This window comes from Delphinapterus leucas, chromosome 10, assembly GCF_059928025.1.
Source record: "Delphinapterus leucas isolate spDelLeu-1000000601 "Yukka" chromosome 10, BTC_Dleu_Yukka2, whole genome shotgun sequence".
Taxonomy (NCBI): Eukaryota; Metazoa; Chordata; class Mammalia; order Artiodactyla; family Monodontidae; genus Delphinapterus; species Delphinapterus leucas.
The window spans coordinates 59,234,092-59,252,806 of record NC_143138.1 but is presented as its reverse complement, the minus strand read 5'-3'; the positions used below and the strand labels follow the sequence as shown (position 1 = coordinate 59,252,806).

At 41.2% G+C, this 18,715-nt stretch overlaps 1 protein-coding gene across 1 annotated transcript; it reads right to left on the bottom strand.

Annotated features, from left to right (window-relative positions):
• Nucleotides 1–7,961: 7,961 nt before the first annotated feature.
• On the bottom strand, nucleotides 7,962–14,965 carry HIGD1A (HIG1 hypoxia inducible domain family member 1A). The gene is made up of 4 exons (XM_022553766.2): nucleotides 14,746–14,965; nucleotides 10,415–10,529; nucleotides 9,641–9,775; nucleotides 7,962–8,973 (listed from the first exon to the last, which is right to left on the bottom strand). Exons 2-4 carry the CDS (start codon nucleotides 10,509–10,511, stop codon nucleotides 8,924–8,926), a joined length of 282 nt encoding a protein of 93 aa, XP_022409474.1. The 5' UTR covers nucleotides 10,512–10,529; nucleotides 14,746–14,965; the 3' UTR covers nucleotides 7,962–8,923.
• Between the last annotated feature and the right edge of the window lie 3,750 nt (nucleotides 14,966–18,715).

Genomic DNA, 18,715 nt, shown 5'->3' with positions numbered 1-18,715 from the left:
GAAGCCCTCCCTTGTTGCTTTTAATATTTTTTCTTTGCATTTAATTTTTGATAGTTTGATTAATATGTGTCTTGGTGTGTTTCTCCTTGGATTTATCCTGTACGGGACTCTCTGTGCTTCCTGGACTTGATTAACTATTTCCTTACCCATATTAAGGAAGTTTTCAACTATAATCTCTTCAAATATTTTCTCAGTCCCTTTCTTTTTCTCTTCTTCTGGGACCCCTATAATTGGAATGTTGGTGCGTTTAATATTGTCCCAGAGGTCTCTGAGACTGTCCTCAATTCTTTTCATTCTTTTTTCTTTATTCTGCTCTGCAGTAGTTATTTGCACTATTTTATCTTCTAGGTCACTTATCTGTTCTTCTGCCCCCATTATTCTGCTATTGATCCCTTCTAGAGAATTTTAAATTTCATTTATTGTGTTGTTGATGATTGTTTGTTTGCTGTTTAGTTCTTCTAGGTCCTTGTTAAACGTTTCTTTTATTTTCTCCATTCTGTTTCCAAGATTTTGGATCATCTTTATTATTATTCTGAATTCTTTTTCAGGTAGACTGCCTATTTCCTCTTCATTTGTTAGGTCTGGTGGGTTTTTACCTTGCTCCTTCATCTGTTGTGTGTTTTTCTATCTTCTCATTTTGCTTATCTTACTGTGTTTGGGGTCTCCTTTTCGCAGGCAGCAGGTTCGTAGTTTCCATTGTTTTTGGTGTCTGCCCCCAGTGGCTAAGGTTGGTTCATTGGGTTGTGTAGGCTTCCTGGTGGAGGGGAGTAGTGCCTGTGTTTTGGTGGATGAGGCTGGATCTTGTCTTTCTGGTGGGCAGGACCGCGTCTGCTGGTGTGTTTTGGGGTGTCTGTGACCTTATTAAGATTTTAGGCAGCCTTTCTGTTAATGGGTGGGGTTGTGTTCCTGTCTTGCTAGTTGTTTGGCATAGGGTGTCCAGCACTGTATCTTGCTGGTCGTTGAGTGGAGCTGGGTCTTGGCATTCAGATGGAGATCTGTGGGAGATTTTCACCGTTTGATATTACGTGGAGCTGGGAGGTCTCTTGTGGACCAGTGTCCTGAAGTTGGCTTTCCCACCTCAGAGGCACAGCCCTGACTTCTGGCTGGAGCACCAAGAGCCTGTCATCCACACGGCTCAGACAAGCACGGGGCCCTGAGGGCGGACTCTGCATAGCATTTTAAATATACTTAGTGCCACTGAACTGTACACTTAAAAATGCTTAAAATAGTAAATTGCTATGTATGTTTTATAGTGAAAAAAATTTTTTAATCAGTTGAGCATATTTGTTTGGATCTAACTGCTCTTTATCCTAATCGCTAAATTACGTCCTTCCCACAGTTCAATGTAGCTCCAACTTTAAACTGGGATCTTTATCTTTTTTAAGATGGTAAGATCACCAAATAGATTTCCCTTCACTGAAATAATATTCTCTCTCCCACAAATAAGTCAATATAATATAAGCAGTTAGTGATTCTCCTCTTACTATGAGAAGCAAAATTGAATTGACTAAAGTCTGTTAGACATAAGAATACCTAGGCTTTTAACTCTCTGACATTAGTCAAGTCACAAGTCCCAACTTTCTTCTTAAAATAGCAATAGTAAGTTTATTCCTGTGATAACAAATAGGTCACGAAAGTGCTTTGTAAACTGAAATGCTCTTCAGCTGTCATGCGTTATACAGACTTAGCTGTTTTACCTCAAAATGGAAGTAAGCTTTGCTGCAGCTTAAAGCCAAGGCTCCGTTTGGCTCTCCCCATTTCAGGGCTCTCCTCTTAATGGACCTCAGCTTTGCAGGTCCAAAATCTAATTTGGTCATTAAACCAGGAGTGTCTCTTGGGACCAGACTTATGCCAGCCATGGTATTAAGTGATTAACGTGTAAACAAGAACACTGAGGCACTAGTTTACACTAGAGGATTTGTCACCCATATCCAGAGCTCCTCCTTTCCCAGAATCAGACACCCATGAAGCCAAGAGTCATCAGAAAGATATTGTGAGCGATTCAGAGCAAACAGAAGGAAACTGCGTTGAAATATTTTTGACCCAGGGTTAAGCCTTATTAAACATTCTACTTCACCGTCAGAAGCACCCATAGATAAAAGTTGTCCATGGTCTCCAGGTTCAAGCTCCTTCTCGCTAAAAGGTGCTGGATACACACTGCCAGTTCTGCCTTTTCATCTCCCCATGAATTTGGGGTTTCTTTTTTGGCTGCCAGCCTCTCAGAGTCCCCTGCTCCCCGCACACTCTGCCTTTTAACTTAACACCATTTTGGCTATAGTCAAGTCCTATTTTATCCATGGAGCAATTTTGTCTAAGATGTGTTTGTATATATGGTGATCTCATTCATCATATGTTGACTTTATTAGAAGACTCAATGTTCTGCCAAGATTCATTAGTCCTTAGTTCCAAGGGACCTCTCTGATGGCTGAGATCTACCGTGGCTCTCCTCCAAGCATAATGGATTGGTAATATATTTTCTATTTCCCCCCCAAATTTCTCAGTTTCACTCTTGGTTCACGTCATCGTCTTTCAAAACACTTGGATGAAAGTCACCTTGTCTCAGTGATCACTGGTTTCTCCCCTGGTGATTAGGTCTCCAATGCCTTGTGTACTTACTCGTTTTTAATTTACTGCCTCCACAGTAAGACCATGGTTATGTGGGAATCTCCGCAGCTTCCTTTTTTTTTATTAGTTGAAGTATAGTTGATTTACAATGTTCTGTTAATTACTGCTGTGCAGCAAAGTGATTCATTTATACATATATACATTCTTTTTTTAAATAGTCTTTTCCATTATGGTTTACCATAGGATATTGCATATACTTCTCTGTGCTGTACAGTAGGACCCTGTTGTTTATCCATTCTATATACAAAGGTTTACATCTGCTGACCCCAACCTCCCACTCTATCCCTCCCTCAACCCCCTTCTCCTTGGCAACCACCAGTCTGTTGTCTCTGTGAGTCTGTTTCTGTTTCATAGGTTCATCTGTGTCATATCTTAGATTCCACATATAAGTGATATCATATGGTGTTTGTCTTTCTCTTTCTGATTTTACTTAGTGTGATAATCTCTAGTTGCATCCACTCAGCTTCCTTCTTACATAAAGACCAAAACAAATACTGACTGAGGATTTTTATATATGAAAACACCTGAGGATAAAGCAGCTACGGTATATTGGAAAAAAGTATTGGGTTTGGGACCTCAGTGGGGAGTAAGTGTGCATGTGTGTGCAGTGGAAGGTGGAAATGAAGGGAAGGGAAGAACAAGTATTTCTTGGACAGGCATTATTTTATGTACCTGCCTTCTGTTCCATCATGCAGTCTTTCCATGAGACCAGGGGTCTCAAGTTCTGGATTTGGGTCCCAGCTCTCTCATTTTTCAGTTGTGTGGACTTGAGTAAATTACAGCTTTCCACATGGAAAAAGTCAGGATAATACATACTTCATTTTTTGTGAGGGACTTTAACGAGTATTAAAGCACTTTATATACAGCAAAGCACTATACAAAGTGTTACCATAGTGGAACACACATTGTGTTTTAAACTCAAATATAGCAAGATTTGTAAAAAGGTGAAGTTCACCATGGCCTGGGAGGGTTCAGAGTTTACCAAAAGTAGAATTGGGTTGGGTCTTTAAGGAGTGCACTGAATTGTCAGGAAGGGGGAACATTCAGGAAAGGATAGAGTCCAAGCAGAGGTGTCAGGGGCAGTGGTGAGCACAGGGCTTTTGCATCAGTGGCTCTGCTGGAGCTAGGTGGCAGGACGGGAGATGAAGGGCCTAGGCAACAAGGAAAAGAAAAGAACAAATCTGAGTGATGAAGGACTCTGCTTATGAAAAATGGCAGAACTTGGTGACTGGCTTTATAGTGATAAATGAACAGGAGGAAGGAAAGACACTTCTGAGTTTGAGCCCAGGGTGTGACAGTGTGAGATGGAGATCCCTGACAGGAACGGGTGATCTCAGAGGGAGCACCAGTAGGGAAGACAGTAAGTATAGCTACAGATAAGCTGAGTTTAGGTCATAGGGCTCTAGCCGAAAGGTACGATGATGGCATTTCTACCTCACGTTGTAAACTTTTAGTCACTCTGTGATACTTCAGAGTTACACTGGGGACAGGAAAAAGACCTAACACCAATGTTATAAGAAGCTCAGGATACTACAGAGGGGACCTGTTCCTGGGTTCCTCTGCGGGGACCAACTGGATGCTGGCCTCCACTCTGGAACTATTTATCACTGCTGAATTTAGGAGAAAATTTCCTAACTTTTGTTGCTAAAAACAAATTATTTTGCCCCATTTCAGTGACTAAGGGGAAAGTAAGCTCTCTTTAAGAATAAAGCCAGGACGCATGAGTAGTAGTGGCTCTTACATGAACTTATAGAAGGTAAATCATTCACTAAGAAAGTGGCAATCAAGTCATGGTTGGTGCATGTTTGGTTTCCTTTCTCCAATTTCCAGTTCAATTTGAAGAGCTTTCAAACAGGATTAGGTATATAAATAATTGGCAGTTCCACTATTTGACACATGAGAACTTTAAAATACTTTATGTTCATTCAGCTTTGTTCTGGCCTTTGTTTTGATGGGCTGTAAATTTAATGGGGGTAGAGCCTAAATTTCAAGTTCCTGAGACTCTGAGCAGTGTTTCCTCATCGGTGAGGCAAGTGGCGGGGTCTGCATGACCAGTCCTCTACTCCAAAGTTCTGACTCCGTGGTACAGAAGCAGAGGCTACTTTGGGGATTTATGTGTGGAGTCAAATTCCAGCTGTCACCACCAGATGTCACTATTGCTCGTTAACTAGAAATAGGCTGATAACTTTTTGCCCAGAATAGCAGGATCCTGAATATAAAAATACAAAAACCTACTTACTTTTTCTTTTTTGAAGTTTTGAATTTTATTTATTTTTTATACAGCAGGTTCTTATTAGTTATCCATTTTATACATATTAGTGTATACATGTCAGTCCCGATCTCCCAATTCATCCCATCACCCCCAGCCACTTTTCCCCCTTGGTGTCCATACGTTTGTTCTCTACATCTGTGTCTCACTTTCTGCCCTGCAAACCGGTTCATCTGTACCATTTTTCTAGGTTCCACATATATGCCTTAATATACGATATTTGTTTTTCTCTTTCTGACTTAATTCACTCTGTATGACAGCCTCTAGATCCATCCATGTGTCTACAAATGACCTAATTTTGTTCCTTTTTATGGCTAATATTCCATTGTGTATATGTACCACATCTTCTTTATCCATTCGTCTGTCGATGGACATTTAGGTTGCTTCCATGTCCTGGCTATTGTAAATAGTGCTGCAATGAACATTGGAATGCATGTGTTTCTTTGAATTATGGTTTTCTCTGGGTATATGCCCAGTAGTGGGATTGCTGGATCATGTGGTAATTCTATTTTTAGTTTTTTAAGGAACCTCCATACTGTTCTCCATAGTGGCTGTATCAATTTACATTCCCACCAACAGTGCAAGAGGGTTCCCTTTTCTCCACACCCTCTCCAGCATTTGTTGTTTGTAGATTTTCTGATGCCCATTCTAACTGGTGTGAGGTGATACCTCATTATAGTTTTGATTTGCATTTCTCTAATAATTAGTGATGTTGAGCAGCTTTTCATGTGCTTCTTGGCCATCTGTTTGTCTTCTTTGGAGAAATGTCTATTTAGGTCTTCTGCCCAGTTTTGGATTGGGTTGTTTCTTTTTTTAATATTGAGCTGCATGAGCTGTTTATATATTTTGGAGATTAATCCTTTGTCCATTGATTCATTTGCAAACATTTTCTCCCATTCTGAGGGTTCTCTTTTCGTTTTGGTTGTAGTTTCCTTTGCTGTGCAAAAGCTTTGAAGTTTCATTAGGTCCCATTTGTTTATTTTTGTTATTTCCATTACTCTAGGAGGTGGATCAAAAAAGATCTTGCTGTGATTTATGTCAAAGAGTGTTCTTCCTATGTTTTCCTCTAAGAGTTTTATAGTGTCCGTTCTTACATTTAGGTTTCTAATCCATTTTGAGTTTTTTGTGTATGGTGTTAGGGAGTGTTCTAATTTCATTCTTTTACATGTAGCTGTCCAGCTTTCGCAGCACCACTTATTAAAGAGACTGTCTTCTCCATTGTATATCCTTGCCTCCTTTTTCATAGATTAGCTGACCATAGGTGCGTGGGTTTGTCTCAGGGCTTTCTATCCTGTTCCACTGATCTGTATTTCTGTTTTTGTGCCAGTACCATATTGTCTTGATTACTGTAGCTTTGTAGTATAGTCTGAAGTCAGGGAGTCTGATTCCTCCAGCTCCATTTTTTTCCCTCGTGACTGCTTTGGCTATTCGGGATCTTTTGTGTCTCCATACAAATTTTAAGACTTTTTGTTCTAGTCCTGTAAAAACTGCCATTGGTAATGTGATAGGGATTGCATTGAATCTGTAGATTGCTTTGGGTGGTATAGTCATTTTCACAATGTTGATTATTCCAATCCAAGAACATGGTATATCTCTCCATGTTTGTATCATCTTTAATTTCTTTCATCAGTGTCTTAAGGTGATGTTCTAACTTAAGATGAAAAATCATCTTAAGTTAGAACACCACTTCCTTGGGGATACCTTATCTGACTCCAGCCCTGGGTTAGGTCCCCCAGTCTGCTGCATCCTGTACCTAGTATTTATCATGCGTTTCGAAATCACTGATCTAATGCCAGCCTTCGGTGCTAGACTGTGAGTTGTGAGAGGAGAGCCCACACACCTTCTGTGCTGCCACATTCCCAAGCCTAACAGTAACAGTGGTAACAGCAGCCATTCAGAGATTACTAATGCATCAGGTGCTATGCTAAGCCCTTTTATGTGTACCACTGCATTTTATCTTCCCAGCAACCCTAGGCCACTGACATTGTCCCCACTTTACAGATGAGGAAACCATGGCTGCTCGGCTCCTAAGTGGCAAAACCATGAACCCAGGTCTGACTCAATAAAAAGTAGTGTTATATCCACTTGAGCCACTTTTAATAACTTCCATAATCTGATGCCAGCCTATTCATCCACCCTAATTTACCACTGTCTTCTTCAGGCAAGCACCCTTACTTATTGTCTCCTGATCACTTAATATGCTCACTACAGTCTCAACATTTTGCTCCTGTTCTTCTATCCTCTGGCATTTGTCTAGATCAATTTCTCTCAAATTAGTATTTATTTAACAAAATCAATAATGTACTCATCCATTAGAAAGTTTCTGAAACTTGTTCACAAATTTGTTCTTCTACAGAAGGCTTATCCTTCATGAAATAATTGTTAGGACTGCCTACAAGCAACTCCTATAATGTCTACTGGAGGCTGAGAAGAGTCCCTAGTAATAGCTTATAGTTTTAAAGCACATTTCCCATAGACCCATCTAATGATCTATAAACTAGATAGGACTATAGAAATTACGTAGTCCAATCTCTCATTTCTAACTAGCAGAAAACTGAGAAAACCTTGATTGGTCCAGGTTACATAGTCAGTGGACCAGTGAGCCAAGACCATGCCGTACCCTCTTGTCTAACAGTACTAATTTATGATAACCACTGCCACTCAGCATTAACTTCACAAAGGCCAACATTTCAAGTCTCTGTTGGCATCTACTACTTGACTGCCCAGGTTCCAGTCCCAAACCTACAACCTTCTCTAGCTTATGTGACCTTGGGTTAATTACTTAAAACTATTCACACCTCAGTCTCCTCCTCCACGAAATGAGGCTCATAGCTCCTACTTCTTAGGATTGTTAGGAAACTTAAATGACATTTTACATGAAAAGTGCTTAGAGCAGTGTGTGGCACACAGTAAATGCTCAATAAACGTTACTATTATTCCTGTTTGTTAAATAGTCTTTAACTATGGCTCCTACAAAAGGCATAAAATGTTCTCCCTCTTTTCTTGGAACTACTTGTGCTACTTTGAAGAATGATAGTTTTTTCCAAATTGAAGTAAATACAAGACATTTGATGTGTTCACTTACTTTAATAACATTACATTTACCATGTTATCACCATGGAATGTAAATTCAGGTTAGACAAGAGAATTTCACAAGTACAACAAAGCATTCTGTAGTATACCAAAGTTTGTACAATGTCTGACCAAACCAGCTTGCTCATAAATCACTTCCATTACAGGCGATTTATTTAGTTTAACATTTATGATTCTTTCAGAGGAAATAAACAGACTGCACACATTTAAAAAGTATTTTTCATTTACCTTTGCATTAGCACTTAAAATACACACTTCTATTTCAAAATGCCATTTAAAAATTATTCTAATATAACAGCAGCAAACTATAATTCTGCAATTACAAAACAGCTAAACGGGGATCTACAGTTAAGTTATTCTCATGTTTACAACTATGATTCTGAAACAGATACTACTTCAAAGCAGCTGTTACCAGCTCTTTAGGTTTGGTTTAAAAACACACACATAGTTGCTGGGAGGTTTATAATGTTGTATTCCGTGCACTGTTCTGAAAGGGTTCTTCAAGAGCCAGCCAGACCTTAAAAACAGTACTCAGTCCACAAGGCAGTCAGAAAGAGTTAAATTAACTGGGGTAAATAGGATTCCTACATTACATCAAAAGCGTATGATATTCTGCAGCAACTGGGAGCATTTTCAGGTTTGGCATGTTGTCCTCTTTACAACTAATTTTATCAGAAGAGTTTAAGAAGGTGGACACTGTACCACTATCAAGTGCATTTAAAAGTGACATGTTTTTGTGCTAATCTGACTCCCCTGAATGACTTAGCTAGTAAACTAGTCACCAGGCAAATCAAGCCTGCAAGAAAGGAAGCCAATATTCAAATTACTATGTTATTGTCTGACCCACAGAATTTATTTTCAACATAAACATATAACCTCAATATGAGATGTCTAACTAAAGCAAGCACCACCAAGACCAAGACAGCATCTCCTCTTCTAAGGTTTAGGTTTTGCCCAGAATTCTTGATACATGGAATAGCCCATACCTAAAGAAAAAGAATGCTAGTTAAGCATTTAAATATTTTCTTCAGTGTTAAAAAATTAAAAACAGTTCATAAAATAGCTAAAAGTAGCACCCTTCCTAGCATACAATATTTACAAGGGGAACCAGGCACTAGGCTGCTTACATTCTTGCTTTGTTAAACAATTCACATTTCTAAAATTCTTTTTACACAATTTCCCAAGTATCTCAAGGCCAGTGTGACTAGCTCAGACTGTTAAAATATCAAGATTTAAAAGGAGTTACTCTTGCTATATAATACCAGATAAAGTCAATTAATTATAAAGCCTATAAAAGCATGTAATATCTTTTCCACCTTCAAAAACTCAATAAAACAGCAATCATGTCTCTCCCAGATGATGGATCTTATTACCAACCCTATTTACATATCTAGACTCTTCAACGAAATTATAAACTCAGTGATGGGCAGTACTATCTTTTCTTTCTTTCTTTAAAACCTTAGTAAGATTATATCATAGACAGTAAAACTATGTCACTACTTGAACTATTTTTATTCAGTTTTTATGTGAAAATGAATATAAGTGATATTTGCAAACTGCTTCAAAGTCAGCTAAAAGTATCTACCTTGTTTTATTTACAAAGAAATCCATTAATGGGGAGGCACAAATTTGAAATGTCCTGTAGGAACCTACCAAGAGTCATTGCTCCCACAACAAAGCCTTGGGCTGCCACGCGCATGTGGATCAGGTGAACAGACATTTTAGTATTGCCCCTGCTCTTCAATTTATATAATCCATATGCAACGATTGCTGCAAAACCTGCCATTCCTGTAAAACAAACAGTCACAAGTATGTCAGATGCATGCAGGCAGGGAATCAAGATGATTTTATCATCAATCAACGTTCTATTTTTTTTTATAAGGATGCTTTAGGAGACCATTAACCAGCTAACATACAAATTGAATTTTTAATTTTCCCCCCTCAGAACTAAAAATCCACAATTGGAAGCAAACAGTAGCAGATCCAGAAAGTTAAGATCATCTTTAAAATGTGGGCTTGTGAAGCCAGTAAATAAATTCCTTTAAGAGTGCCAGGGGAACTCTTCTTTGTCTTACTTCCATCCCCAAAGGCAATCAGTTAATATAGTAGAGACTGTAATGAACCCCAACTGTGAGTATAACAACTCTTAGTCTTGTGAGTCCTTCCAGCAAATCATTGAGACTGATGGTAGTCTTGGGGTCCCAACACATTCACTGAAATAAGTCACTAAAACAAGAAGTCTGAATACACAGAGAAGAATTTTTATAATGAGAGCTACATCATACCAATCTAAGCATATTTCAAGATATGAAAAAATATTCAAAAATAAATGCTTTCAGGAAATTCTTGATGAACCAAACAAGCTTACCACACTTCTACTGTGTTAAAGCTTACAATAGCTTATTAGACCATCAAAGTCAAACTTACCAATGGGGACAAATGGTGCCTCTCTAGCTTTTCGGATAAGTTTAGATCCCTGACCTTCATCATATGAAGACAGAGAAACATCTGTGTCACTTGACATGGTGATTGAAGAATCTTCCTGAAATAGAATTTCCATGAGGTTCTGCAGTTAAAAGCATACTTCTTTTATAAGACTATTCCTTTAAGTGATACCAAAAAAGGCAAGATACTGGCCTGATTATGAATTAGAGGGCAGAAAAAAAGATTCATTTCTATCACAAAGGGACCAAGGCTCCATTCTCCCTTTTTGGTCAGTTTTTTTACACGGGACGCTAGTAGGCATTTCATCACAATAAAGTCATAACAAATTCAATTTCACCTTAGTCACAGTAACTATGTACATACTTCCTTCTGACTGAGCTGAACAGACTATAAACTTTACCCATAGATAAAAAAGGGAGTCAAACATAGTATATAACTGCACAAGTCTCTGATTGACGTCAATTACAATAAACTCAAAAGTTAACTGCCATTACCCATATAGTCTTACCTTAGCCTCTGGGTTTTTCATGTGCATAATACTCCCTTCGGTAATAATAGCTCTCATTCAACACTCTGCTATTCAAGGGGTTTAGTAGTAGTCAAGGTCCTCAAAGAAAATCCAACTCTAGAGGGGAGGCTTAGTGCTTAGTTTGAAAAGTGAGATTGTCCCTCCAAGCCCCCATCCTCATTGGGAAGAGTCCAATTCTGTCATCTGACAGAGAAGAAAACCTTAATCCCAATGAGTTGTACAGTATCACACAGCTAGATAGAAGAAATTAGGACTAGACTTTCTCTTCTTTTTTGTGCTCCATTACCTGCTAATTGAATAAACCCTTACTTTCTCTGAGCTTTTATTATATACAAGGTTCAACAAGCTCAAGGTTCAGGATGCTCACTATATATTTGAAGAGATAGAATGTAAACACTGAAATAATGTTTCACAAATTAGATTCTTTAAAATAGACATGCCAGAGTGTGATCACTTTGCCAACACAGACAATGAGAATTTAGAATGTGATGTCTTTTGGATAAAAAAGCTTGGGAGGTTTCAGAAATATTTGAGATTGGCTTTCAAGATACTACATAAATGGTGACTTCCCTGGCGGTCCAGTGGTTAAGTCTCTACACTTCCATTGCAGGGGGCATGAGTTCAATCCCCCGCCAGGGAACTAAGATCCTCTACGCTGTGCGGTAAACAAAACAAAACAAAACAAACCAGCAACAAGATACTATATAAATGTACTAGATGGTAAGATTAAATACTGTATTTATTTTAGGCCAGTATGTTTATTAGCTTCCTTCATAACCAATCTAAACTTCCTAAAGGCAATAGTTTCAAAAACTTTTCTGTTTTTATCACAAATCCTCCTTCAACCTCCCTCACCAACCCCACATTCTAATCACATTAAACTTCTTATAGATGCTTTCTAAACCTCCAAGCCTTTGCACAAGCTACTTCCTCTGCCTAAAAGGTTTCTTCCCTTTTCATTTCCTTCAGATACTCTTTCTGGGCTAAGACCTCCCCTTTTTCGGTTTCTTGCCTTAACTGACCTGCTCTGGAAAGTCTTCTCTGACTCTCCCAGTTTATGATAAGTGCTTTGGTTACGCAGTCCCATAGGACCCGATGCTTTCTCTATAATAACTCTTTCTTATAAATGCAAGTTTAACTGTTTTTCTCACTAGAATCCTTGAAGTCAGGAGGTTACACCTGTCCTGCTTGTGTCTATACCATAGCCTGGCATGATGCTTATTACATAAAGTAGACCACAAAATGTTTGTTGAATAAATTGTAAAGTAATATTTTCAACAATTAAAATTATTCTCAGGTAATTAGGAAAATTTAGTGAAAATTAACAATTATACACATTTGTAGAGTCAGTAATAAAAATGTCAAGCTGTATGTACATAAGTGCTTATTTTTCTTTTAATTCTTATATTGTATCTATGAAAGAACACATGATAACCTGAGTAGGTCTTGGAGCCTTGCAACCACAAGACACAAAACCATTATATACCACAATCCACTTTTAAAAACTAGCACCTTCTTTTACATATATAAAAGCATGTTTTCTTCCTCTGCCTTAATTATTCCTAAACTAAGAAGTCATTTGGGAATTGTCTTTAAAAGCAAGAAAGTTGGTAGTTTTTCCTTTAATCTCTCACATCTGGATAACTTTAACTGTCCAACAGGTCAATGGAGCAAAAGTTCCCTTCTCCTTCCTTTCAGGAGGGAGGCGGATCACCTTTCAGCAGTTTGTATGAACAGGACATTAGATCTGGGTTTCAGAAAGTAGTCCCTGGGGAAAGAATCAGGGTGTGAGGGAACCATGTGGTCATTATGTCTCAAGTGACTAATGATAATCTGTCTCTGATCCAGAACACCTTGTGTGCACATTTCAGGATAAAATAAAGGGGAATATTAGAAGTCCAATATATCACAAAGTTATTTGTTACTCTATGGTTCAAATTATATACCTAGCATAATATATATCTGTAACACTCCCTGAGTAAAAGATTTTGATAATTCTCTTCCTAATGACCACCTAGAAGTTTCCCAAGTATTCATGATTTATAGCCACCTAAATACAAAATGGTTCACTTTTAAAATATCAGGGTAAGTACAGATCATATAACTTGAGAGTAAAAACCCAGATTATTAATCCATGCCAATAGGCTTACTTTACAGAAGCAAAAAAAAAAAAAAAAAGGTTATGAAGGGTTAAATGAACTGCTCAACAACAGGAATACATCTCTGGCAGGGTAGGATTAGAACCCAGCTCTCCTGATACACAGTTGTGGGTTCTTTTGATTGACAATATATTGCCAAATCATCTGTCTTATAATGCTGGTATGTATTTAATCTGAAAAACATTTAAAATCCACTCCTTAACAGGAGCCCACATCTCTTTCTTTGAATTGTAAAAAATGTCAGTCATGCCTAAAATTAAATGGAACCTTCTTTCCCAGTGACTTAATTCATCTAACGATTTCAAGTGTGATTTGAAGATTTTTTTTTTCCCCTAGCGCCACTTCTGAATTTTCCTTTATTATCATTTTCTCATCCACCTGCAGCAGCTGACCCAGATCTCTGTCGGAAAGTTGAACAGGTACAAAAAGAGGCACCTATAACCAGATACTCAAAGCCAGTTTGGAAAACACGAAGTAGTCTGTAAACTTGGTAAGACCTTTCCAAATGCATGGGAACCTAGAAGAGGCATAAGGGAACTGGAGCTGCCCAGCATCACGTGATGTAAAAGACTTAAGGATCTTCACAGCCCGTCATTTTGGTCACTGGAACTACTATCTAACAACCATGGTTTCAAATTTTGATTTTGCATCCGTTACCTGTCAGCCTGTTGAAAATGGCTGCAAGGCGCCACCCCGGAAGATTCTGATTCAGATGGTCTGGGGCAGGGCCCAAGGAATCTGTATCTTAAGAAGACCCCTTCGAGAGATTCTGGTGCACAGGGAAGCAAGAGAACCCCTGGTATACAGAACTCAAATACGATTATCATGCTGGGACCTGGTACCGCTTCAATCCATCATAACTTTTCATCCAAACCGGTCTGGGTACTTCCGAAAGCAGAGATTCCTTCCATAGGGATTACCCCGAAGAAGGAAATAACTGCTTCCCGCACAGGTAAAATAAAAGAGGCGAATAAACCTGCCGAATCATTTCGGCTGCTTCCAATACTAATCCCGTGCTATGTTTTGTAATTTCTAATCTGGCAGGTTTACTTTTTCGGGAGAAATGTAAATTACGGCAGAGATGCTTGATACATGCCCGGGTCCTTCTTAACCTTCCTAGGGCCGAAGAGGGTCGCCAAAGGTGGAACGGAATAGCGGCCCGGGGAGAAGATGAAGCCGATGGCAGGAAGGTCGTTTGGTTTTACGCCCTCCTCTCAACCCTTCAACTTCGCTCCCCTCTCTCTTCTTGTGACCTTGTCAGGACTCCATGGCCTGAGCGCCCGCCCTCTCAATCCGTCCTCACCCACCCCGCTCTACGAGTTCCCCGAAGTCGGCCCCAGCCCCGTCCCTCCCCAGCTCCATCCGCGAGGCTTCGCTCCTCAAGCCTTTGCTGCATCCCCTCATAGGCTCCGTACGCCCTCACCAGCCTCCCCTGCACCGCGAGGTGGGGCCTGAGCCCCGCCAACCAGACTTCGCCCCCTTCAGCCCAGGCATCGCCCACACTCCCAGTCTTGCGATCCCCAACCCTCCCAAGGTGCTCTCAGCCTGGCCCAGCGCGGCCTCACTTCTTCCCATCCCACGGCCCGGCGTCCCCCGCTCCCCAAACCCCGGCATGCATCACTTACAACTGCACGACGTCGCAGGCTCCTACCGGCTCCTACCAGCTGCTGATCCACCTCGCGCACCAGCAGTCTGCCCGGCTTTTCTCGGTTCCGCCCACAGCCGGCCTCAGCCAATCAGAAGCCAGTGGCTGGTACGCCGGTGTCGGTGCCGGCGGGTGAGTGCGGGCCTGTACGCGGTGGGTGGGGCGGCCCGGAGCGAGCTCCGGATTAGCTGGGGCGACGTGCGCGGGCGGCGACTCCGCGTCCCCGGCTCTCACGTAGGGATCGCGTCAGAGGTGAGAGGTCGGCGACCGGGGTTCCGCTGAGGACGCTGGGGGACTCTTGGCCCTTGGCCCGGCGGTACTTGAGATTATTCTCGCCCTTTTCCTCTCGGGACGCGGCGGCGGCAGCGAGCACAGCGAAGGCGGTGTCCCGAGCGCCGGCCGGGCGGGGCCGCGGATCAGGGGGTTCAACCGCGGCAGGTCCTTGGGGTGCTGCGGGTGAGGAGGGAGCATGTTCCTGCCTTCGGGGGCGCCGGCGGCGGTGGGGCGCTGGAGCCGCCCCCAAGCCCTGGCGGTTATCCGCCACGAACTTGCACTGTCGGCCTCCGGCTTGGCGCTTACACTGTAGTGGGAGGAAGCCACTCATTGCAAGCACGGGTGACTCCACCTAGGTCGGGGTGGTTTACCTGAGGAAAGAAGTGTCAGAGGCCCCTTGTGGCAGTGAACTTCCCGGGACAGAGCCCCAAATTTGTTCGTTGAGCAATCGATAGCTACCTGGCGAATTAGTGCAGGGCATCAAGCGCTACCGTGGGGACTCTAACTAAACTAGAATCTCTGGATGTAACCACGAAACGAGGCAGACTGCCAAGTGCTTTATCCCACAGGTAGAAGCTCAGTGTTTTAGGCTCAGGATTTTGAAAATCTTTTGTCTCATAATTGAGTTAAAACACTGGTAGGAAACATTCATGCTGAGTACGATAAATTAAAAACCCTTTACTTTGGTCATGTGGAGTACTTTCAGCTGCTTGAGGGCACGTATTTTGTCTGGTTCATGCAGGCATCTCCTTGAACACTGTCTTTGAGCTCAGTAGGGCCTCAATAATGTTAAAAGAAGAAGTGACAGGGGCTTCCCTCGTGGCACAGCGGTTAAGAATCCGCTTGCCAGTGCAGGGGACACGGGTTTGAGCCCTGGTCCGGGAAGATCCCACATGCCGCAGAGCAACTAAGCCCGTGCGCCATAACTGCTGAGCCTGTGCTCTAGAGCCCGCGAGCCACAACTACTGAGCCCGTGCTCCTAGAGTCCGTGCTCCACAAGAGAAGCCACCGCAATGAGAAGCCCGCACACTGCAACGAAGACCCAACGCAGCCAAAAATAAAATAAAATAAATGAATTTATTTTTTTAAGAAAAGAAGTGGCAACTGATGCAGTAGCTGGAGGGCTTAAAAGATAACTAGGGAGCAATTCCTTGGCGGTTCAGTGGTTAGGACTCCACGCTTCCATTTCAGGGGGCACGGGTCGATCCCTGGTCGGGGAGCTAAGATCCTGCATGCCTGCATGCCGGGCAGTGCGGCCAAAAAAAATTTTGGAAAAAAAAGGAAGTAGGAAGATCAGGAACTCATTTAGGGTAATTAAAGCGATAAAAGAGCTTGACAGATTTGAATATGAAAATCATGCATAAGTAAAGCAAGGGCTTCCCTGGTGGCACAGTGGTTAAGAATCCTCCTGCCAATGCAGGGGATACGGGTTTGAGCCCTGGTCTGGGAAGTTCCCACATGCCGCAGAGCAACTAAGCCCGTGCGCCACAACTACTGAGCCCGCGTGCCACAGCTACTGAAGCCTGCGCGCCTAGAGCCTGTGCTCCAAAACAAAGAGAAGCCATCTCAATGAGAAGCCCATGCACCATAAGGAAGAGTAGCCCCCGCTCGCCACAGCTAGAGAAATCCCGCGCACAGCAACGAAGGTCCAACGCAGCCAAAAATAAATATATAAATAAATTAATTAAATTAAAAAAAAAGTAAAGTAGAAGTCAAGTCCTTTGATTCTGGAAAAACAAAGGCTAACTGCAGCAGTGACCACAGCATGTTCATTCCTGAAGAGGATTTATATGAATCAAAATAATGTTAGCTAATTTGCTAATTTCCAGAGAGTGAGATTTGGGGTCAGGCCGACCAGTGCTGGTCCCAACTTAGCCGCATGCTAGCCATGACCTTGGGCTTCACTTCCTTCCTTTGTAAAGTGGGGAATAAAAGTAGTGGTGGTTAATGGGGAAATAAATGTAGAGTGTTAGCTATTAGTTTAAAAATTCCTATGCCATGCATTGTGCAGAAAGATGCAGACCCTGCCCTATTTGTTTAAGAAATGATCTCATCGTATGTAGAAACAAAAATCTTGGTAAATGGTGATGATGCCTGTCTGTATCAGATGATGCAGAAGTTTTTTTTAAAGATTGTTCGCTACTTTATTCAGTGTCATGTTAAAAGAAAACAACAGTGACAGATGATTAAACTATTAAAATTTTCATAATAATTTTTCATAAGACATTGGTGACAAATATACAACATGTATTATTCCATTCTTCTTACTTTGTGTTATTTCAAAGTATAATATTGATGCAAAAGACTTTAAAAAATTATTTGGGTTCTCATGTATTAAATTAATCCACCTGTAATTTATAGGAAGGCAGCACAAGAAGTCTCTGACAGCTTTGCTAATTTCCCCTCTTTTAGGGAGCCTCTGTAACTTCTCATGCTCCAAGTAGCTGTCCGCACATGATCATATGCACTATAAGAGAAATGGGCTTCTAAACTCAGATTTGGGCTAAGGCTCAGCTTAAAGCTACACTGTCTGTTTTTTGACATCCTTAAAAAAATACTGTGTGATCTTTGTGGAATTTTGTCTAAAACAAATATTAAAACTTTTGAGAAAATTGGTAATATCTATGACTATTTTCAAACTACACTTGAGAGTCACAGTCAGCAAATACTGGACACGTATATTGTGCCCTGTACAGGACTCAGAAATTAGACTCAGTTCCTTCCCTGAAATAATTTATCATCTGATTAGGTCAAAGGAACAGGTACAGAAAAGTATCAAAAACGGTCTGTGATAAGCGCTTTGAATGGAAATCCAGGCAGATATCATAGTGAGCGAGCAGTTTCAAAGAAGTCTTCTTGGGACAGGGGCTTGAATGAGTGGGCTTTGAAGGATGACTAGCATGTAAATAAGTTGAAAGAATATTCCAGAAAAAGGAAACAGTGGGCAGAGGAATAGAGGTAGACTGGGATTGTAGCTCTGGCATGGAGGACAGTGAGTGGGGAAAAGGCAAAAATCTGTGACTAAAGCAGAGTCAGAGAATAATGGAAAGTAGGCCTAAGCTCACTGGGGAGGACCTTAAACGCTAATCAAAGAACTTGGACAATATTATATTAGGTGGCCCTTGAAGGTTTTGGAGCAGGATGTTTCAAGAGCTGAGTGAATTTGAGGTACTTGGTAGTGAAGTTGAATGCATTAGAAAAGGACTATCAGCATTTCTCTGCCAGAAAACAAGACTATTCAGTATGTAGCTTATATTCTTTATTTTGAAGCCATATCCTGGGTCTTAAGGATAGGGAAGGCTGCTACATGCTGTAGTGTCACCCCTCTACCACCTTGACAAGGCCTGCTGCTTTAAAGTAGCAATAGTCCATACAGTCCAGTCTCCAGGGAGAATTGACTAGGGTCTGGGCTATCATAAAATTCCAGACTCCACAGCACGTCTGTAACTGAACATAATTATCTCTCTCTTCTCCTTCCCCCGGCTCTGGACACCCCTTCCTCATAATCCTGTACTTTCTCTTTAAATTCCCTGACTTGGTTGGTAGAACTGCTTTCCATCCCACTAACTGAACATGAAACCTGGGTAAATCTTTGATGCTACTCCTACTTTTGTGCACATGTAGCCAGTGACATGTGGGCAGATAACTGAATGACAAGCGGCCAGCCTTCTGAAGAT

Bases quoted from the DNA above. Each gene is read 5' to 3' on its own strand.
- HIGD1A (XM_022553766.2), bottom strand. From the start codon at position 10,511: ATGTCAAGTGACACAGATGTTTCTCTGTCTTCATATGATGAAGGTCAG. The intron at 9,776-10,414 runs GTAAGTTTGACT...TTTGTTTTACAG, and splicing joins GGCACCATTTGTCCCCATTG to GAATGGCAGGTTTTGCAGCA. The intron at 8,974-9,640 runs GTAGGTTCCTAC...CTTTTTCTTTAG, and splicing joins TGTGGGAGCAATGACTCTTG to GTATGGGCTATTCCATGTAT.